The following is a 23,253-nucleotide window of genomic DNA, read 5'->3' as shown; positions in this document are numbered from 1 at the left end:
CCAGTCTTGCAGGATGCGCTGTCTCCCATGCCACTGGCTTTTCAGAGATGGTCGTTTTTGCCATACTTTGATTACTGACATTGTGCTTTACACATTATTATTTCAAAATTACACTCTATCCTCTCACAACTTGACGCTTTAATTTCCATAACTTGGTATCTTACTCTAAAAATGTACTTTGGTATTTGTCACCCGTTTTTGAAGATATACCCACAGTGACTTCGCCTACACATAGTCCATTTAAGGGCCGAGACACCATTCAATCATGGCTGCCCCATCTCCCAGTTACTCCGCCTGACTGAGCATGCGTCAGAAACCACTCCCTCCCCTTCACGATCGGTTCCGGAAACCAGCCGGCTTTATCAAGTGCACGGCTTTTCACAACTATTACCGGCAAGCCTGATTGGAACGGGCAGGTTCAGGGGCGGTCATAAGCGGAGAACACAGTAAGTAGGCTTCAGCTGCTCTTTGCCTAGTTACACCTTTGGTTTTGGCTAACTCTATGTTTACGGAGCCATCTCCTTCTTTTTCTTTCAGTTTTGGTCTCATCTTTCACCCGCAGTATTCGCCGGCGCGGCCATCCCTTACTGACAGAAGGGTAGGGCTGTATATTTCGCTTCATTACTCTACCACACTGCGCCGCTACAATGCTTGTAATGCACCTATCACTAATTGGACATGTCTTAGCGTACTGTCTGTGGGGCATATATCTGATGAGATCATTTTATGCAAGCACTATGGGTTGACTGAGAGTAAGATACGAACTTTATTGAATTTATGTTAACAATAACCACCACTGTCACCACTTTCATTGATGTATTCTGGCCATGTTGACCACGTATCTCTGCACTGTGCAGTCTCGTCTGAACCATCATCATGATATACTATGCTACCACTAGCCGGGCTGTTTTTTAGGTGGAAACACGTCTGATGTGGTTCCACCTTGCTAACACACCTTTACGCTGTGTATTTTAACAAAGTAGTGCCTTTTCTTATATCTGTTTTCTTTTATCATTATTAGTCACTGTTGCATTTGCAACTAAGGTTTAGTGTGACAAATGATCCACTATGAGATTACCATCCCTTCGTGGTTGATGATACTGTTCTTTCTCGTACTATAGTATTTCCTTGTTGATTTGTTTTTTCATGCCTCCAGCAGGTTGGGATAACATGAATACGAATAATACGTATTTCTTAGCGCTGAGACGCATGCTGACCTTCATATAGTTATGGTAGTAGTACAGGGTGTCTTTTCCTGACTACCACGGTCTTATCATTTTACATCACCTTATTCGCAGTCCTGATGAAGCGCAGAGAGGATCCACTATGGACCCACCACTTGCGCGAAACATTTTGACCCCACATCACGTGCACTCCACTTTCACGGACTGAGAGCAGAGGGAGCATACTTAACCCCCCTTACTTATTTGTTGTGTAGGATTTACTCCAGTCCTTAATGTTTTAATTTATCTTCCAGACTCCGGAATAAACTTACTTTGGGGATCTGGTGAGATATTATTAAGATCACATACACATTCATTTTCACTTGGCCCACACACCCCCATGCACAACTGCGGCACCTCCTAAAAAGATCTCCGCTAAAGAGCCCACTTGCGGGGCCCGTGGGGGACTGCAGCACCACCCCCACGAGGAGCATAGCCCGATGATGAAGCATGACACCAGCAAGGGTGTGTGAGGGCACTAATTCTATAAGGAGGAATTCCCCTAACTTTCACTGATCCAACCTATATAATATCTGGACACATTATATCCAACCAGAATTGGTTGGTTTATATTACTTTTTCCTTAGGAACAGCTACCATCCAATTATTTGGCTTGTAAATATTACCACATTATCATCTATGTACATAAAAAAATTATGTCTAACCTCCTCCTTCCCCCCTCAAATGCACCCCTTGTATTTTGGGATTCTTACAAATCTTCTCTGCAAGCGAATTCCCCATGAGTGCAAATGGTTTCCGAGAGAGAGAATAGTCCTGCCTGCCTGTTTTCTCTCTATCTGAAACATCTCTGAGATGTAGTTATGTACCCTAACCACAGCTGTATCATCTAAGGACCTTACTTCTAAATCTATTGCCCATACTGAACATAGTTATTTTCTTATCTAGGAAGCCCCAGTGCACCCGGTCAAACTCCTTCTCTCATCCAGCATTTTACCTGTTCTGTGTATATTGCCTACAAAGCAGAGCAATTTCTTTCTGTTATCTTCAAATCCTCAGCCCAGGATGAAGCCTGCTTCATCTGGTTTTATGAGCCCAGGAATTATCCCTCCCAATCTCACCACCAAAAGATCTGAAAACTGTGTGTTGAAATTCAACAGTGATATTGGCTTGTGTGAGCTACACACCAATACCACAGTTGTATTGTTGGTCTTCCCATCTTTATTGACGGAGTGGGATAGATATGTCAGTAGTAGGGCGAGTTGCCACAGATCAGCTTGTAGAACATCAATGTGAGCCTTTATCTATCCAGGCTTTCTTTGTTTTGAGCGTTAGAATATCTGTGACAAACTCCTATATCTGCATTGGTCTGTCTAGGTCCTTTCTTTGGTCCTCTATAATTTTCTGTTCTTGTATACCTGCTAGATACTTCTCTGTACCATCTGTCGGCATTGTACAGTCATAAACAGCTCTCTATATTGAACTCAAGGAAAAATCCAACTATGCCTTGTTCATCCTATGATGTTGGTGCTCTTGGTGTTGAATCCTTGAGATCCTCTCTGTTATCTTAGCTTTTAGTCTACTTTCCAATAGTATTCCATCCTTGTTGCCTCAAATGTAATATGTCTCCTTACCTCTGAGGAGCACTTCTGTTCTCTGTCTGTTCCAATCTTCTTGAGGTGCGCTCTAAGCCAGATAAGCTTGTGCCAGACTTTGAACTTGTGAAGTTTGTACAATTATATATGTGAAAGGGCTGTGCCCATAAGTTCTGGACCTATTCTGGAATCACAATCCAATGGTTCTTTTTAGCAGCATGCAAGCGTAGAGGGGAGAGAGATGTTATTAATGTCAACCAATTCAACCGGACTATCTCTGAACACAAAGTAACCACAGACAACTACGTTAGATTAGTTACATTTATTACAAAGCCAACAATAACTGGACCTAAAGACACCTCAAAATAAGAGGGTAAAAATACATGGGAATCAGCATAAAGCAAAATCTGTGAATAAAGTTGCGGCAATGCAACATGTACAAAACAATTAACTCAAGAAATAGGATGCAGAGGATCAAAATGCATAAGTCCAAATTTCCCTGCATTGAGAGTTGATGAGAATAAAGCATTAATCTATCCCTACGTTAGCGCTAAAATGGCATCCCTACTTATGCATTCTCAGGAAAAGGAATAAAAGGTGTCGGCACGTGGAGTCTTCCTAAGAAGTCTCTCCATCATCGATGGGTCAGATAGCATAAAGCTATTGACACAGAGCTCGTTCTGGGATGCTCTCTCTCCGTAGGCAGAGAGGAAGCGGGCCCTTTCCCTACTCTAACATCGCATTATTACAGGTATTTTTCCCAAGAGTCCTTGCAGGTCACGCCATCCACTCTGAACACGATCTCATAGGTAAGTTTCCATGGGATAGCGGTGTTCCTGAACTGCAACATGTTCACCTTGATCCCCAGACGTTCTCCGTTGTGAAACACAACAACTTCCCTTTTTTGGCTTGAGCTTTCAATGTATCTCCTTCTCTCCTTGCCTTACTTATAAACAAAGACATTATTCTATGCTAACAAGGGCGCTTCTTCCACATGCAACACAAAACATGTGAAAGAATGAAATCCACAGCACACATGAAATTCAAACTCTTAAGTCTAAAGCGAGAGCTTCCAGGGTAATTGAATTTCAGGCCTACAAGATTCAACTAACATAAGAAAATGGCATGTGAGCTTTATGGAATTGCATAGAAAATTAAGGCACTTTCAGTTAATATTTCTATCTATATGTAAAATGACACAGTAATAAACACATTAAATAAATGAATGGTTGTAAGTTGCACAACACAAGTTCTTCATGTTAGTGTTTTCTGCTAGTTACATTTACTTTCCAAAGTTCATTCTACATGTTACCATTCAAGGGCCTGAACACCTCACGGTTCACGTTACTACATTTCAAGATCCTAGCACTTCATGTTAACACAACAACAGTTTATATGCAGGTGCGCTCTACACGTGTGATTATAATGCACCCCTGCAAACAAAATGCGGTTTCCTCTACATCATATGACTTCCAACTCTCTCAGTTGAGACTCAAGTTGCTTTTTTTTCCTTTCCATTCTCAGTTTAGCCTCACAAAGATCAACAGGATGCATTACCTAACTACTGCATTTCTTGCATCTCATTATGTTTTATCCTCAACCTTAATGTTTTCTGCTAGACAGTGTATATTGCATTTACATATCTATTCCACCACCTACTCACTTGAAGCAAGTCCCCATCTCCGCCCTTCTGTACTTCTCTGTTGTTTTTCAGGGTTATCTTGATCAGCACATGGTCAGAATAGAGATATGTTTTGATGGCGGAGATATATAAAGAGGTTGAGCTCTAAAAGTGGTCCAGTGTTGCTTATAACTGATGGGTGACTAAATAGAAGGTAAAATCTATGTTTGAAAGATGTTGTGCACAGCAAACATACTTCAGCCAGCCTACCTGAGCCATGTTGTCTGTCCTCTGACAAAATGCCTGTTTGACTGATTCTCTCAACTAACCTATCCCACTAACAGTCGATCACCAAGTTTAGTTTACGCCATATATGTATCCACCTCTCCGTCCTGTTCATTAAAATCAGATAGCTTCCCTCAAAAATCATTCTTGACCTGATAGAAGCATATATGCATCCTATTGTGTATTGCTCCAATCTCTTTCTGATCACCGGTAATAACACTGTCCTTGCCTGATTTTGCCATGTGGATATCACCTCTTCTGTAAAATCCCACCTGAGGAGTACTCCCACACCTACATTTTTACACTTGCCTGATGAGAAATATTGTCTAGGAAACAACTTGGAAAGCATCCTAGCCCAGTCACTTTTAAGAAGGTGATCTTTTACAGTTAACTGGCATCTCCTGCCTTGGCATGGAGCATTTTGAATATCGCCAAGTGTTACTGGGGAATTTAAGCCCTCTCACAATTAGACCTCTATGCTCGAGTGCTGCATGTACACTGTCCTGGGTCATGGAACTTATTGGTATTTCACTTTCTTCTTTCCCTTGTCGATGTTTGATACCTACACCCCCCCCCCCCCCCTCAAACCCTTTTATGGCCCCATTTAATCCCTTTTCCCCAACTCGAATGATCTTCATAAGTAAACCGGTATGACAAGTTACAGGTCCCCTCCATCACTAAGCCAAACTTTTGGACTTTCCTGTAAGATCTTCTAATCATTACTTTTTTCCCTGTAGGCACACAATCCTAATCCTTGGCGAAAAGTGCCAATGCCAAAGTTTTCTCCTCCATTTATCTCCCCTCAACTCATCTACCAGCACGTATTAGGTGTGGCCCGGAAGTCCTACCTGCTGTCTTTTCTTTTCATTCATTTGTTCTCATCTTTCAACGTCTCCGATTCTTGTTGTGTGGACAGCACCGCTCCCTGCCTCTCTCTACGTTTTTTTTTCTTTCTGGCCTTAATTGCTAGTGAATTGTCAAGTTTCATTGCTTTTCCTGTACATTTCCTGCATATTTCTCTTTTTGACCTCTAAGATCGGCTTCACGTTGTCTGGTCTCCATTGCCATCTGAGTTGTTCTCCTTCGTGATACTCAGTATGCTTTTTGCCTCCTCTGGGCTTACTTTGATGCTGCTGGCCTTTTGCTAAGGCCCTTTAAAGATTGAGTATTAAAGGGTCTATTGAGCAAGTTCAATCACTATGTCTTTGAAAGCATAGCTTTTAATTATGCAATCACATTGATATGTCTTTGCTCATCTCAGCCGCAGGGCACAGCAAGCAGCCTTAAATGTTTTCACCTGGAATGATTAACGAAGCTTCATATAGCTAATTAAAAGCTTGCTCACCCCCTCAGTAGTTCCCGAATTGCCCCAAAATTAAATTGTATCTTATCTTGGGCAGTTTGTCTCTAGCTAGTTTAGGATCTTCAGACCTTAAGTTAATGACTGCAGCTATTGGTTCATTTTCGAATATGAATCTTTAATCTCTTGCTGATTTTATCCTGACTTCTAAATTTCACCCTAATATCCTCCCTCATACCATTCAACGTGTTGGCATCCCTCAGGTCTTGCTCCAACTTCTGTATCTTTATTTTGCCAGAATGCATTGCCATTTCACAGCCCCTCCCTTAGGGCCACAAGTAGGAATTTCCATAATTCATTTATTTCAACCAGTACCATAACCACTTCAACAGAGAGGTTGGAGACGTTGGCTACCCAGAATGAGTGTACAGACATCTTGTAATAGATCATGAACTCCCCCATCTTCCATTTTTATCTGCTTGCCCCTTCTTTGGATTATTTAATTACAGAGAATTTCATCTAAGACACAAATCAGCTTGTCTGGGTATAAGGTTGTATGTTGTTCAGTTATTAATGTGGGGTGGGAGTGCCTTATCAAAATTCTCCTTTGAGGCTGGAGCCTCATCCTTCATAGCTTGAGTTTTTTTATTTAACTCCCCAACCTCCCGGAACCAGACACCAACATTTCTCTGGTCTCTTGCTTCTCTAGTTCCATCTACGTGCCTATTGCACTTGTGACTCAAACTGAACTTCTGCATAAATGGTATGGGGAGATGATAATATCACCCAATTCCAACCACAACATTCCATAAAGTCAGAGGGTGTTTGGGTGAGGCATTGTTTATTTGTAGAATTTAACCCACCCCTCGCAGCTTTCCATTTGTTATTCTCTTCTGCTGTTTAGGGAGCAAGTCTGTAGTCCACGTCGCTCTCTGCACGCTTCAATGTGTTAGTTCACACGTGGAAGGCTGGATGCAATTTCTCTTTCTGTTCCAATCCCAGTAACAATATCCATAAAGTTGGTAGAGCTGCAGCTGCTTATACCATACCCTCCAAAGAGTCTAGCCAAAGTCGAAGTGTTAGAGCCCCCCATGGCACATATCAGAGATCTAAGTAATCATTGCAGTTACATTATTTTCTTATTTTAGCGTTCAATTTTGATTCACAATGAGGATGATGCAGCGGAAATGTGTTTGTGTGCGTGTGCACGCAGTCATAAGTTGGAACTGCGCTATCAACTAGTTGCCATCTTACCATATGTAGTAAATATTTACTGCAGCAGTAGTTCACAGACGATTATCTGCATGTCACATGTGTATTGTCGACTTGATAAACCTTTCAAGTGTCTGAAAGCCACAAAGAAAGCAGAGCACCTTTAGTATGCTCAAATCCAATAGGCCGCACCCTGCTCGTCACACCAGCAAGTTGCCCCAAGGAACTGTGGTCAATGTAGTGGCGACGGCGAGTACGCCTGTGCCACAGTGTTTACAAAAAAGTATGTGTCGCATTAGCCATCCCTGGACACGTGTTTCGAGGTAGTTGCAACTCGTCAGCAGGGAGCAGGTAAGTGTATCAGTCCACACTCCAAAGAAAAGACATCTCGGTGGGTGTATATATTGACGGTATTTTCTTTAAATGTTGCCCAACAGACTTTTGGAATATTTATTTGGTAGTTGTACTTTTAAATACGCCAATCAAGTTTTAATAAATACCTCTTCTGTGGATGAAATGCTTGTCACCTGGGCTGTGAATAATCTTTTGCTTCCGGTGATTAAATATTACAAGACATATGGACAAAAAGAAAATATCTAAAGAAGATACAGCTACTATTTACCATTTCTTCGTGTATAACTATTACATAAAATTACTTTCATTTTGTCTGCGCATAACCCATTCTTGAATCGAACCTTACATACAAAAATCTTCACTACACGTTACTATTAGTCCCGTATTGTGTTAGACAGAAAATAATATGTTAATGCTCTCAGACCCACATACATACCTGGTGCAAAAATAGTAACAAGATGTTAGATTCTAAGCGTAATACATTGTTTTTAAAAGGCTAGGTCGGTGCTTGAAGATTTGAGGTTCTTGTATCTGGTAGAGGGTGTGTTTTCCAATTCTTCCAATATTCAAAGTTCCGGCCGGTGCCTGTGTGCCTAGAGCTTTTTCAAAGCCTTTGGTGATTATTGAAATCCAGCTTGGAAAAACTATTCTAGGTGTAGACCAAAATCGTGGGTAGGAGATTTCATATTTCGACTGTGATACCTTATTGCTAACTATCCCTCACAGAGTGGCGTGGCAAGCATTTGTAATGCCCACTAATGTATGTTTTTACCCGTACCCTGCTGCACTAACCCAGTCTCGTGATCAGGCCTGAAATTATCAGGTCCCAAGTTCAGTTTGCACACCTAATAATTCGAGGCCTAGAGGCACTCAGAATTGTATATGCTGGAATTTCACCTGGAGTTATCGCTCCTGGTGAAATTATCCCCCTTGAAGAGGGCCCACGGGGTGAAAAGGGAGGTGGCTGGTAGCAACTTTGAATGTTGGAACAGGTGGAAAGAACATCATCTGCCAGCGACAGCAAGAACCTAACATTTGGAAGTTCGCAAATGCAATTTTATAGAAAATGAGCCTCTACTCCCCTCGCCAGTGTTTCCCATAATAAAGAGGGGGCTTCTCATCTATTATCATCAACATAAGACTGTAGCAACATTTTGTGAATGAAAACTTAAGTATATTACTATATACTTGCACTATTGTCCTTTCCCGTTTTTTTTATTTTTTACGAGGCCCCCAACCGATCTTTCCTGAGAATGCTGGGTGCATTCAGGGCACAGTCTGGGCTACACATTCATTGGGAAAGGTCATGCTTATTCCTAATTTTCGCCATTCCTATTCTGGGCAGTTTTAGGCATCCTGTGAAAGTAGGAATCGGACACCTTTACGTATTTAGGAGTCCAAATATAACTTTATGATGGCTGCCTTGTATCAGGATTCTTTAGGAAAGCTGTCTTTACAATTAAATTCTCCATCCATTTTTGGAGTAAACTCCTTTTCTCCCCAACGGGGCATGTGCCTGTAGGTGTAGTTATGATAATACTCCCCGCACTATCAATCAATCGGAATCTTATAATGCGCGACTTCTCAACTGTAAGGGTCTAAAGGCACTGGGTGTGTGGGGGGATCCCCGGGTCTGCGACCTGGCCCCCAGTCGAAGAGCCAGGTCTTGAGGTATTTCCTGAATTAATGCAGTGATCGTGATTGCCTGAGGTGCAGAGGCAGTGAGGTAGGAGAAGATCTTCCTCCAGCTGTGGAATTGCGGATCCATGGAACGGTGGCGAGGGCCAGTTGGACGAAGCGGAGATGTCTGGTGGGAGTGTAGAAGGAGAGGTGGTGGTTGATGTATGCCGTTCCAGCGTTGTGGTGGGCTTTGTAGACATGAATGAGAAGCTTGGAGGTGATTCCCTTGTTGGCAGGTACTCAGTGAAGGCCTCTCAGGTGGCCGGTGTTGTGGTTGTGTCATGGGATGTTCAGGATGAGTCTGGCAGAGGCGTTCTGGACGTTCTGCAATTTGTTTTTGTTTTTGGGTGGTGCCGACATAGAGTACCTGGCCGTAGTCGAGTCTGCTGCAAACGAGTGCATGGGTAGCAATTTTCCTGGATTTTGGTGGGGATCCAGTTGAAGATCTTATAAGGCAAGAAGAGCGTGTGGAAGCAGGAGGACTGCAATGATTTAGCGGTTCAATGAGAGCAAGGAGCCCAGGATGATGCAGAGGTTTTGTGCTTGGCCTGTGGGTGTGGGGGTATTACGAGTGCTGCAGGCCACCAAGATTCGTCCCAGGTGGAGGGGGACTTCGGTCTTGCCTGAGTTAAGTTTGAGGCAGATTCCTTCATCTATGTGACGACTGCCTTCATCTCTTTGTGGAAGTTGGTCCTGGCGGCTGTGGTTTTGTCTGTGAGGGAGAGAAACAGATGGGCATCGTCAGCATAGGAGACTAGGTTGAGTCCGTGGCTTCAGACGATGGCTGCAAGCGGGGCCATGTAGATTTTGAATAGGGTGGGTCTCAGGTAGGATCCCTTAGGCACTCCGCAGCTGATCTCTGTGGGTTCTGATTTGAATGGTGGAAGTCTGACTCTCGCCGGTGAGGAAGCAGTAGATCCAATCAAGGGCTTTGTTGCGGATGCCGTAGTCGTGGAGTCTTGTGCAGAGGGTGTGGTGGGAGGTAGTGTTGAAGGCATCTGAGAGGTCCAGGAGGATGAGGGCTGCAGTCTCAAATCAGTTGAGGAGGGTGTGGATGTCCTCTGTAGCAGTGAGGAGAGCGGTCTCAGTGTTGTGGTTGCTTCTGAAGCCCGATTGGGAGAGGTCCAGGATATTTTTTTTCCTTCAGCAGGGACTTGATCTCTGCGTGCTTCTAGTCTTCCGGGAAAGTTGTGGACTCAAAGGTGCGGCAGAGTTCGGGTGCAATGGTGGTGCCGGCTCTGTTGAAGATGTGCTGAGGGCAGGGATCCGAGGGTGCACCGGAGTGAATACTCTTCATGATGCTGTAAGTGTCATAAGAGGTGAAGGTAGTGCAGTTGGTCAAGGTCTGCTGGGGGCCGGAGCCATTGGTTATGGTAGTTGCAGGTGGGGTAGGTGAGTCGAGGGATGCAAAGCTGTCGTAGATCCCCATGATTTTGCGGTGAAAGAAGGTGGAGAGGTTGTTGCAGAGGTATTTGGACGGGGGAGATGTTTGCTTTCTCTGTGCAAGGTTTGGCTAATTCTTTGACTATGGCGAAGAGTTTTTTGTTGTTGTGAGCATTGGTGTTGATGTGTTCCTCGATGTCTACTTTCTTTGTTGTTCTGATGAGGCAGTGGTGTGCGGTGACAACAGATTGAAGGCTGTATGGTCTGAGTGATCTTGCTGCTCCAGCATCTTTTCTCGAGTTGTCTGTTGGTGCGCCTGGACTCTTGGAGTGCAGAGGAGAACCAGCTGGCTTTCTTAGAGGTCTGCTTGCCTGAGTGTTTCTTGAGAGATGCCAGTGTGTTGGTGCAGTTGGAGATCAAGCAGTGGAGGTTGCGTGCTAAGGTGTTGGCGTCTGTGAATTTCTGTGGTGGGGTCTTGGTGAGGGAGGTGGTGAACTGGTCTACGGTGACCTTGTTTGAGCTTCTGCGAGGATTGAGGTGGACGTGGCCTAGTGGTGGTCGGTCCAGAGTGGTTCAGAGATGTGGTTGAGGGAGATGTTGTAGCTTGTGGAGAAGATGAGGTCGGGCGTGTGTCCTACTGAGTGGCTTGGCATCAATATCAGTTGTTTGAGTGTGGTAGTGGCGAGGGTCTCCTGTAGAGATCAGGTGTTGCGGTCTTCAAGGTTGTCAAGTTGAAAATTGAAGTTGCAGAGGAGGATTCAGTCCGTTGAGGCAACAGTGTGGTGAGCGATGAAGTCGACTATGGCTTCCCTGAAGGGGTGGGCGGGGTCCAGGAGGTCTGTAGACGAGGGTGCCACGTGCTCCATGTAGGGTGAGTGGTCATCTGAGCTGGTTGTGAGGCGGAGACTGTCTTTGTTTACAACGGCGATTCCTCTTACCGATCAGTTGACGTGGTACCTGTGGATGAATTTGTATCCTTCGGGGATGATGGTTGCGATGTCCGGGGCTGAGCAGGAGTTCATCCAGGTTTCTGTGAAGAAGGCAACATCTGGGAAGGTGGAATCGAGCAGGTCCCAGATCGCCACGGAGTGTCTTTTGAGGGAAAGGGTGTTGAGTAGGATACATTTGAGTTGGCGATGTTCGGTTCTTTAGGTTTGTGCGGTCGGTAGGTTCGGTGTGTGGAGGCCGGCGAAGGTGCAGGTGAGGCAGGTGGCAAGAGCGAGACTGCAATAGAGGGATTGGTTTGTGGGCAGAGCCTTCTGAGCCAATCTCAACATGGTGGGGTGTGGGCATTCAATAGGTGGGTAGGGGACCAGGGAAGCAATCAAAGCCGCCTAGTGATGATGAGAGGCATAGTATTCTTGCAGCGCTGTCTAAAATCTGGGGCATGCAAGGGTGAGGGTGCACCCCCTTGCAATGGTAGGTGTGATGGCAGCGTGCCTGCTGTACTTCGTAGCAGCGAAAAGTTCAGAAAAAGAAGCACGGTGCTGGCCTTCGAAGATGAAGCGCAATTGGTAGCCCTACTTTAAGTGCTCATGGGAGGAGAAGCAACAGCAGGAGGAAAAGGAGAGCCAGCGGGCTTCTCGCCTGCAAGCCAAGATGTTTTCTAATTTTAGACCAAGTAGCGAAGCCATAGGGGGTTGTGGCATGGAACAGGTGCCCTATGAAAACAGCGTCTGACATTTGATCTCAGTCTTTGAATGCCTAGCAATGTGACGAGATACTGACATGATTTACAGCCGTTTACAACGGCGCTCGAAGCAAGTGAAAACACATGCGCTGCTGAAAAGGGCTGTTAAACAAAGAAAAAAAGAAGTTCCTAAAATGGTCATTAAATGGGAGACCTGGATGGATAGTAGTAATTGGTCCCTGCTCTCGGTCAGCTCTAAATAAAAGAAGAGGCATGAGGCATTCATGCCATGGACAAATCAGGAGAAAGAATAGAAGTGCGATGATAGAGCCAGCAAATGGGAAGCCTATGAGTGGGCTGAAGCTCACAAAGAAGATATAACATTTCTCTTTTGAGATAGTACATGCGCGGTCTAGAGCAGAGACCTAAAAAGTGTCAGTACAATTTGAGATCTAGGGCCCGCCCAGGTTAAGATATACTCAAATTGCTCATTTCATAATTTTGGTCGATGTTTAGAAATGTGTCTAGCGTGGCTGACCCTACCTTAAATAAGATCTAAAATTCAATCTACCCTACAAAATAAACTGTAAACCTATATATTTGTATTCAGAATTTAAGCAAGCTCACCATTGAGATAGGTAGGATTTAGTTATGCGATTTAACCAAGATGGCTGTTTAAAGCACCATGGCTATGCTGATGCATTGATATCAATGGAGAAATAAATTGACACTGAAACTCGTTGGAAGAAACATTTAAATTGTGAAGAAACTCTTTTTTTTTTTTAAAGATGTATTTATCTGCCTAAGGTTCTTGGGGACCAGGAAAAATACTTGCTCTTGGTGCAGTTCATCAGCCATAAATAGATATGCTAGTCATGACACCATCTGTGTGTGCATATTTAACAGTTTGTCACAGGAAACAACTACGCATTTTTAGGTTTTGCCTAGGCAGCGCTTGTGCTATCTCTTTTAGACATGCTGTATTGAGGTAGGGAATAGAAGCTCCGCCCACTTCCCACCCATCTTTTCAATTGGCTCCTGTTACTGCCCTTTCTAAATGATTGCTTTTGATAGGTTAATAGGCTTACTAGTCCCTCCTTAGTACCTCCCTGTCTTCTGTTGCATCCTTCCATTTGGACTGCCCATGTGTTGTAATTCGTGACCCTACTTAGAGAGCTACAAGAGAACTCTTTTTTAGGTCTCGCCTGAGCCAGCGCTTTAGCGCTGCTCTGGCGAGAGCTATAGAATACGGGGATTTGGAAGTGCAAACGGGTGCTTTTCAGGCCCCCAACTACAGTGCATGTGCGCCGGGCGCGCGCACCATTTGGCAGCCTGCGTGTACATTTCGCGGGCGCTTTGATGTTCTCAGTGAGCCGCGCGGCCACTGCGAAGATCAAAGCGCCAGCGAAATGATTACTTTCACTTTAACGTTCGCACCTACTTGGCAGACTGGTTCTCTGTTGCTCTTTCCTCCTCTGCTCTCTCTCCTCAGAGTCCGTCCCTCCCCCTGTTGCAGCAGCTGGCATTACACGGGGGAGGGTGGCTCTTCGTGCCTACCAAAAAACAAGCATTGGCATAGCCAATTGGTCTCGCTTTTGGGACCTTATAAGTATTTAGTTATGCAACTGTTGCATAGTTAAACACTTATATGGTCCCAAAAGCGAGACCTATTGGCTATGCCAATGCTTGTTCTTTATTAGCCTGCCTCTGCTATTAAGCGTTGTTCACTTAGCTTCAGCAGCTGTTTTCTCCTAATGTTGCTGTGCCGTCCGTTCAACAACACTGCTTGCTCACCCCCCACCACTCCTCCAAGATCTCAGTTTTTTTGGTTTAGTTTAAATTATATAATTCTTGTGCTTTATCTCCCTGTGCACCCTCTCCGCACCCCATCATTCTTCCCACAACAGTACCAGCGCTCCCCCACCACTCCGACGAGATTGCTGCTTTTTTGTTTTCAATTGCATTTGTAAATTTAAGTTAGCTGCAATCGCTGCTTTTTTTCTATTACATTTGTGCATTTATATAGCAGGGGCAGAGGGGACAATAAGTGATTTCCAAAAATGTAAAAAATATTTCAAAGTATGGAGCCGCCATCAAGCTTGCAGGCAGGTAACAGTGGCAACGGGCTCACTGATTGGCTGTGCCCCCTATCCCAGCCCCTTATCCCTCCCACAACACTACTTGCCCGCCCCCACCACCACTACAAGGTAGCTGTTTCTTTCATGTAAAAATGTACATCCTATTTGAACTAAAGCCCACCCTCCCTGGGTATTCAGCTTCATTTTGCGGACCTACTGTTGTACTGTGAGCTCGAACCCAAAGTATGGAAGCACTTATTGTGGATTTTGTATTGTTGTGCAGGCTCCCTTTATTACTATGTCATAATTGCTTGTTGTTATTTCTGTAAGTTGTGTTCTAGCCCCCAGTACATATCTCCTAAAACGCAACTAACAGAAAATAACATGCTATTCTGCCACAGTAATAATACAAAACGGGTGTTGCTTCGCCTCCCCCCACAAGGTGTTGTTTTGTATTTTCCCCCTGTGTTGCTTCGCCTAACCCTGCCTGCCCAGGATGTGTGGGTAGCAGTTTTGAGATAGTAGCATTTAACTCTTAATAAAAAATGGTTAGACTGTTACTGCATCCTTAATTACTATGTACTTTCCATGAGGGTAGGTGTAAATTAGTTACTTATTAGTCCTCTTGGACATGGACGCAGTAACCATAAGCAAGTGGAAATGGCCCTTGAGTGACGTAGCATCTCGGCGGTAGTTAGATATTTGGTTTTCAGCAGCATCACAGTAATGTCACATATGTAATATCTCCTAACTCTCTGCAGTAGGAGAGATGCATTTAAAATGGGATGTGTGCTTCCTCCAGGAAGATTACCTCCTCCAGGAGCAGGCAAAAACAAAGGCTCCGGGTTTTGTGTCTGGGCAAATTGATTAGCTGTTAAACAGATGAATCCCCAACTCCCATATGCATCCCCAACACACACACACACCCTGGTGCTTATGTTTTATTGGCAGTTATAGCAGTTGAACAGTAGAGCACTCCGAAAATCTATCTAAGGAACACACCAGCATGCTAAAGACCATTGCTGTAGTTTGTTTTTACCACCCGATTACCCCATGGAAATGTATCTTGTTTGGGACTATCGTACATACACATAGTTAAAATGCAAAGCGGGTCATGGTTTGTGCCATCTGCCATGCAGCTTCGTAAATGGAATGTGCACCCAAGCCCCCTCAGTGCGGGCGCTGCCTGGTGTATCGCAGGGTACAGTGCCGAGCGGTTGCCTGATAGCAGACATGGACTCTTGTCTAAAGTATATGAGGGTCTGCGCTCACGTTTTGAAGCAGCCAGCATCTATGCTTTCACTGCTGTTTAACGTTAGACATCAGGAACTAATAAGGTGCCATCGCTTCACAAGACACTAATGCGTTTGCAGAACCATTCAATTTACGATTTTTGGAGGAGAGGCGGGCCTGACAAAGGAACCAAAAGAAGCGGTAGCAAAAAAAAAAACAAGCATTGAAAATGCAATCGTCTCGCATTTGTTTGAGTTAGAGCTCTTGGCATGGTAAATGACAATGTTTATACCTATGTGTTATGGAATGTATATGGTGTGTAGTGGAATTATGTTTGTTGGATTAGATTAGTTAGTTGTGTGCTGAGGATTGGATTTGTGTAGTGGAATTATGTGGCATGCAGTACTTAATTTGATTCAGTGGTTTCCGGTGCCCAGCACTAGCATTTAATTAACACCGGGATTTGAGCAGCAGTTAAGTGCACATTCACTTATGGTGGGCACAAGGAGATTAAGGGATTCACCCAGAATCACAGGATGTTGAGCCGAGGCCAAGACTCGAACCTAGGTCCCCAGCTCTGAAGTCAGCTGCTCTGGCAGTTACGCCACATCCCCTCCCCACTTGTAGGGTGTGTTGGTTCTGTGTCAGGCAGTGCTAACAGGAGAAATGGGCAATTGAGAATGACAGCGAAGGCATGATAAGCTTTCGATTATGTGTTTTGAAAACCCGCAAGTGGTGCATAAACAAGCACTTTGCACTTATAGTCGTTGGATACAACAAGCAAGGCTGGCAGTAACTGCGCCTCTTTTACAGCCAGCCTTGATTCTCGTAAGCAAGCACTAGAAGTACAAAGTGTGTGTTTATGCACCGCTTGCAGGTTTTCAAAAGACTTAAATAAAAGACATTGTCATTCACAATGCCAATAGCACAAACTCTCACAAATGCTAGACCTATTGCATTGCAAATGCTTGTTAATTTCTGCCGAAGGAAGGAGCAACTTTTTTTATTAACTTCTGTAGTTGTCAGCAGGCTTCAGACAGAAGACACAGTCCTTTTTGTACTGCTTCATGCTAAATGAAGGCTGCGTATTTAGTTGATTTATGAGTTCTTGCGAATCAGAAAACATACATTCTGTTTCAAACACAGGAGGGCTGTCTCCATGTAATCATACAATGAATTGTGAAAGTGACAACCTTTTTTATTTCAAAAGCAAACTGCTTGATTTGTGTGCCTTAAAAGGGGCAAACATTTCCTTTTAAAGGTAATTTTTTACTATTTTATTCAGTTAAAGGGAATTTAGGGCCCGATGTAGGTAATTATGAAATACCAATTCCTAAATACCGAATTTTACCGATTCGGTATTTAGGAATCGGTATTTCATATGTAGCTAATAATTTGGTAAAAATTACCAAATCGGTAATATACGTTATTACTGAATCGGTAATACCGATTCGGTAATAAGGAATCACCTTCCCATTCATTCCTATGGGCCTGGAGGCCCATAGGAATGAATGGGAAGCCATTCACTATTACCGATTCGGTAAATACCGAATCGGTAATAGGTGGAACATATTCAAGGGTGGCAGGGTGTCACATTGACACCCTGTTGCACCCCTGAATCGTGCATGTGTGCACATGTGGTGCACATACATGCCCCAAGGGCATGTATGTCTGCCACATGGCACCTTGAGAAAAGCAAATTATTGCTTTCTTAAAGGTATTCGGTATTTACCACCAACTTGTAGTTGGTGGTAAATAACGAATCCTGAATGCAAAATTGCACTCACTTGAGTGCCTCCTACATAGCTTTTAAGAATTCGGTATTTTACCGATTCCTTAAAATAAGGATTTGGTAAATTACCGAATCCTTAAAACCTGCCTCCTACATTAGAAAGGGCTAAATACCGGTCGGTAACGGGAAAATTACCGATTTTCGGCCGTTACCGGCCGGTATTTAGCTACCTACATATGGCCCTTAGTGTTTTGGAGGATTTAGGTTGTAGGAATATATTACAATATATCCAACATTTCTTTGTGCTGAACAGTGCCAAAGGGAGAATCTAATTAGGATGATAAACAACTTTCAACTAAAAAACTGAAATATTCGACTGCTTTACTTAAATGCAGCCAAGAATGGTCAGTAACGCCAAAAGTCTGGTCACGGTTCTTTGCAAACTTCGGAAGTGTTGATCCAATCATTAATGTGAGTGTAACTTTCTCTCTTGAATAATTAAGCACATCATCTTATTGTTTTTAGGGTGGCAATCCGACAGCTACTGTAATAGCACTGTGCTCAATGAGAGATTTCAACTTGGCTCTGGAAACATGCCAGCTAGCCATCAGAGATGTTGGGGGTCTTGAAGTGCTCATCAATCTGCTTGATACTGACGACATCAAATGCATGGTATGTATGTTTTTGTAAAAAATGATTTGTCTTAAAAAATAAAGCTTGTACGAATGCATTTTCCCAAAAATACATACGGCTTTTCTTATATTCGAACCTTTCTGATTGTCGGGCATGCTTCGAAGTACATGAAGTACATTCCACAGAAATATACTTAAAAATAAAAAAAATGTAAATGTAGTACCCATTTCCCATTCCCTCATTCCTGAGAAGTTATTCTTTGTTTACCAGCACTCTAAATTTTGAAATTTGGAGAAACGTAATGTTTTGGGGTTTCTAGCATGCACTATTTTCATAGGTAGTGTACACACTGTAGAAGCTACCCTACAGTTGTTGTTACTTACATCGCGTAACTGTGTCCCTACAACCACTCTCTAATGGGAGTGTTGGACACATAAAAAATTGTGAAGGGCTGCCCTCACACACCACCACGTGTCATACTTTATGATAGGCAACCCCCGCTCTCTAAAACCCAGTTTGACAGAGAGCTGGCCTATACCTGAAGACAGGAAGGCACTTCTATTCATTCGAGTGGGGGCCCATGGGAATAGTGAATTAAAAACCAATGTTGTACCCCAAATCACATTTAATCGTAGGGTGTACTACTTGTTATTAAAAAGCTGGAATGTGGGGATTAGGAGAACTATTACCCCGTCACCACTATGATCGACATCGACATGTTTCTGCCTATGGCTCATTGAGTCTGCGGCATTCTTGCGGATGAAAGACGGGCTCCTGTCTATTCATTATGACACTAGATATTGTCCCTTTGTTAGGGTGACCAGTGTCTGTCTCTAACATAACAATGTAGTTCTGCGATACCCCAGCGTAGGGTCTTTAGTGCCCCATGGAAGGAGGGTTCAGGGACCCCTGTAGTTACAATTGCCTCAAGGTGCATCCCTTGCCGTACACCTATGCAGGTCCGCTCCTTCTCCCCGACTATAATCTTAAACTACAATTATTATTGATTTACCAGATGTATTCATTTACAAAATGGAAACCTGGAGAATAGCGCCAACATATTTAGTATTTCTTGTCTTTCAGGGACCTCGGTAAACAATACTGCTGGACTATACCACTTGGCATGACTATTTTGTGGTCAAGATAGGTTACATTGTTGTGTGATGTCTGTTAGACTGGAAATATAATAGTGTATACGGTCTGGTTGTTCTGGAGTTGCAAGGGAGCCAGCAAAGTTGCCAGAGTATAAGTAGTATCCTTGGAAAATCAACAAATATTGTTTAAATCCCTTTTATTTATTGATATACAACTTTTTTCAGTCACCAGCAAGGTATTTGTTGTGCTGAACCAGCAGATGCCTGTCGATGTGAAGTTTGTTATCTGTTGACTCAAAGTTATGGGAGGCCATTAATTCTCTTTCACCATATAGGAACTGTGGAGGCTAAGCCAAGTGTGTGAATCTTCTACAGGTACCTTATTTAACATTCTGAGACCTAGGTTGAGACACTACTTTTTATGGGAGCTGTAGCCAATGCCCTCAAGGGATACTGGTGCAGAATTGTGTGGAAGCAATCAGGGCTAGCTCACGTGCCTGCTCCTGTTCTCCGATAATGGCCACAAAACTAGTTTTAAATCGTAAATTAAAATATTTATACCATTATTAGTGCTGAACATAATACTCTGGGCGGAGAACGGAACTTGTAACTGAAATATCTTCCTCCAATTCTCTAATAGCTGTTGACATGACACGGACACATTAATATCTGCATATTCATATTGACACACAGCACTGCTGCTCCTACCACACTTAAGCAGTCTTTGTGGTGTGTAATATAGTCAAAAAATGGTTATAGTGTAATGATGTGTGATTTTAAGATTAGCTGAAAGCAAAAGCTTATAACCAAATTTTATTGATTGTTGGTATGATATCAAATTTATTTTTGTGTTCAACTTGGCAATTTATTTAGGAGTCTAAATCATCTGTATTGTTCTCAATAAGGCTTGAATAATATGCATTAGGTTGATAATATTCGCTCATAAAAATTTTGTTTTAGATTAAGTTGAACTTTTTCCAACCTCTAAAAAACAAATTTGAAGACATTTAAAGAATGGCTCCTTAGATAGCTTGAAATTGTCTTGTATCTGAGTAAAAGTGTGTAATATTCCATCGGACCAAATCTGACCGAGCTGCTTACACTCAACAATAATGATCATTAAAAATACCTGACTGCATGAGAGGCATGCAATTGTTAAATTGTTTAATTTTAAAAAGTTTGGTCTAGACTCTCCAAATACTTTTGCAGATTGCACTGCCTTAAAATTGACTTTTTAGGTCCAGCATACAGTCAGCACGCATCTGCTGCTCTGCTGGACTTGCTGTATTCCTTATGTGAAGATTGAACAACGCCCACACATGCCCACCGCTTTTTATTGGTTGCTTCGTCTGCCTTTACTAATTGCATTGCTCTCATTGTTAAATAGTGTACATTTTTCCCGCCTTCTGGTTGTTTTGTTCCCGCCCTGGCTACTGGCCCTGCTACAGGGATTCTTTCATTAGAAGCCATATGTTTTGCTTGAGAGCACTACTTTATCTTTAGCACTCTCCTCGCTGCTTGCTGGGGCACAACTCTGCTTTCAGTTAATTTAATCTCCTAGTGCCTCCCCCCACAACACCCCCCACCCTTGCAGCTTCTTTTCTTAACCTTCTGCTCGCGGGCGCATGGTGCTGGTTTAACTTCACTTAATCTCCCCTTCCTCCCATCCCCCACAACTTTTCCCACCCCTCGAAACTTCTTGTTTTAGGCCTGTGCTCGCCAGCACAGTGCTGCTTTCAGTTTACTGAATCACCCCGTGCTTCCGACCCCCCAACTCCTCCCACCCCTCGCCGCTTCCCCCAATCTAACCTAACAGATTAAATCTCCCTGACGCTCCCGCTGCTTTTGCCTCAGCCGAGCTGCACACCTAACAACAAACCGAGGTACGTACACTCAATGCATTTAGTGAGATCCCCAAACCAAAGTATCTTTAAAAAATGCTGCATAACATTCCCAACAATATATTTAAAATTGTTTATCAATGGGCGAGTTTCCACCTACTTATCAGGAATAAAGCTGACTCAGGTCTAAAATGGCCGCTACTGAAGATGAGCTGTCTAGGCTGTCATGCCATTACGTTCATGACGTTCTCTCTCAAAGGCCTCTCCATCTGATTGTCCAACTGGGTGTTGCCGAGGACCAACTAGTCACAGCATATACCATCTATGGCAGTGCTTTAAATGGGCCGGTACTCACCAGTACTGAGTACTGTCACTTCTCCGTTTTCTCTCCCAGAGTACCAGAACTTCTTTTTGGGCAAGGAGAGTACCGGTACTCCCAAAAGCAGCAGTGCATATGCGGCCCCCAGGGGAAGTAGGGTCGACAGACCAGTCTTCCCCTGGGGTGTTCGCGCAATAAGAGGACAGGGGATTAGAGGTGGGATAAGGGGTGGGGCTAGGTTAGGGATAAAAGGGGCTGGGGGAGGAAGTTCTTCCTCTTCCTGTCCCCAGCGCCCCAGGGTGGATTAGGTGTTTTTTGTTTGGCCACCCGCCCACCCTACAAGTTTGGTGGAAGGATCAGGTGTAAGTTATAGAGCGTGCCAGTTTAGGACGGGTTGAGGGTGTGTGTGGGCGTACTTGGGAGGGGGGGGAGTCCATGACGGGCATACTCACCCTTCCGGGGAGGGGGATACTGGTGCAAGGTGGGGGTGCATCATACAGGAGTGCAATGGATGGAGACGATGGAGGAGGTTGGAAGAGATGTGATGAAGCGAATGGGATAAGTGAAGAGGTTGCTGTGTGATGCGAGAGTGAGTATTTGGAGTATGGGAGAGAATGGAAGGATGAGAGATATGTCGTTGGGGATTGTTGCGGGGTTTGATTGATGTTTTGTTAGTTGTTCAACCCTGTCCTAATAAATCGCCTTTTACGCTAACTAATTGCGTGGAGTGGTTATTGCGCGATGCCCTGAAGTACAGGTACATGCAACGCAAACAGTACTGAAATTGATCCTTTCACATGGAGTGTGTTGGATCATCATCCTGTGATTCTGGGAAAATCACTTCACCAACGGTGTTTTAAAAAACTAAGCTTTAATGCAACTGTTATGAATGTCATTTAAGGCGCTCTGATGTCCATGGGCCAAATTCGCGCAATATCAAACTGCAGAAAATTATGCTCTGCAAGTATGACATAGAAGCTGATGCTTGCCCTGTGCGTGTTGGGAGCTGAGTATTCAGTCACCTGGATGAGTAAGGAGGTAGTAAGCTGAGGCACAGAACACATAAGCGGCACCGCAGCCACATGTATAACAAATGCAAATGCGGACTACATGTGCGGTCCACAAAGCCTTTCAAATTCGCAACGCTGTAAACATGCAACAGACATGCCGTGGTTCAGATTAGAAGGCTGGCAGGATATTTCGTGTGGCTTCCGGCCTGAGGGTGACACTTCTGTGTCTCGGTCTGTCTGCGGGTCGAGGCTGAACATCTGCAATAGAGAGAGCACCTGTGTCACTCGGTGAAAACCTCAAATAATGCTAATATTTTCTTCTCTGGGAACCATCATTGTTTCTCTTTCATTCCATTGTAGATGAATTCAGTATGGCTCCCTAAAATAAATACATTAGGTGTTTATATGTTTCATCACTACGTGGTGCTACCCTGTGAAGTAGTAGTTTTATGCCTTTCACTAGTAAAAAGCTCTGTCGTTGTTTTCATTTTTCCCTTCGGGTATTTTTTTAGACTTCGTTTTAACTAGAGGGCAATCTTTGCTATTTCAAGCGCATGATTAACATCTGCAGTGGAATAAAAGTGAAATGAATGCATGCATTTGCAGATTTGGTGCAGTGACAAACCTACTCCTTTGCCAGCAATCGTATTTATTTTTCTTAACAAGTTGTTCTGCTCTTTTTCAAATGAAGGTTTGTGCTGCCAGGGAAATAGTCATTTACAATAACTATATCAATCAACGAAGTGGGGGTGCCATCTTCGCCCACCGGGAGGATGATTTGTTTAAAACACTAATGGGTGGCAGATTTGGTCAGCTCTTTGAAGCCAATAGTATTGGCACTCTGCAGTTTAGTGGTAAGAGCATCTTTTCCTAAAGCAGACAAAGTCAATTCATTTTTTGATCACTGTTAGAAATGGGATTTCTGGTTGGCTAAGACTTGCGCCAGAGCCAGGCAGAAACCACCACTCTAGTCAGGGCAAGGGAGTTACACGCCAAAGATAACCCCTGCTCACCCGCTTGGTAGCTTGGCACGAGCTGTCAGGCTTATCCCGGAGGCAATGTGCAAAGCGTT

The 23,253-nt window shown here is 43.7% G+C and overlaps 1 protein-coding gene across 2 annotated transcripts in view; it reads left to right on the top strand.

Annotated features, from left to right (window-relative positions):
* Nucleotides 1-23,253, top strand: part of ODAD2 (outer dynein arm docking complex subunit 2) — a 1,108,894-nt gene that overhangs the window by 674,698 nt on the left and 410,943 nt on the right. For both annotated transcript variants that reach the window (XM_085631770.1, XM_085631771.1), the window contains exon 11: nt 17,810-17,956. In XM_085631770.1, the coding sequence (XP_085487896.1) occupies nt 17,810-17,956 (147 nt within the window). The remainder of the gene's footprint in view (nt 1-17,809; nt 17,957-23,253) is intronic.

The sequence above is a fragment of the Triturus cristatus genome, chromosome 10 (genome assembly GCF_964204655.1).
Source record: "Triturus cristatus chromosome 10, aTriCri1.1, whole genome shotgun sequence".
Lineage (NCBI taxonomy): Eukaryota > Metazoa > Chordata > Amphibia > Caudata > Salamandridae > Triturus > Triturus cristatus.
The sequence above is the reverse complement of the archived record's forward strand: the minus strand, read 5'-3'. Positions and strand labels throughout refer to the sequence as shown.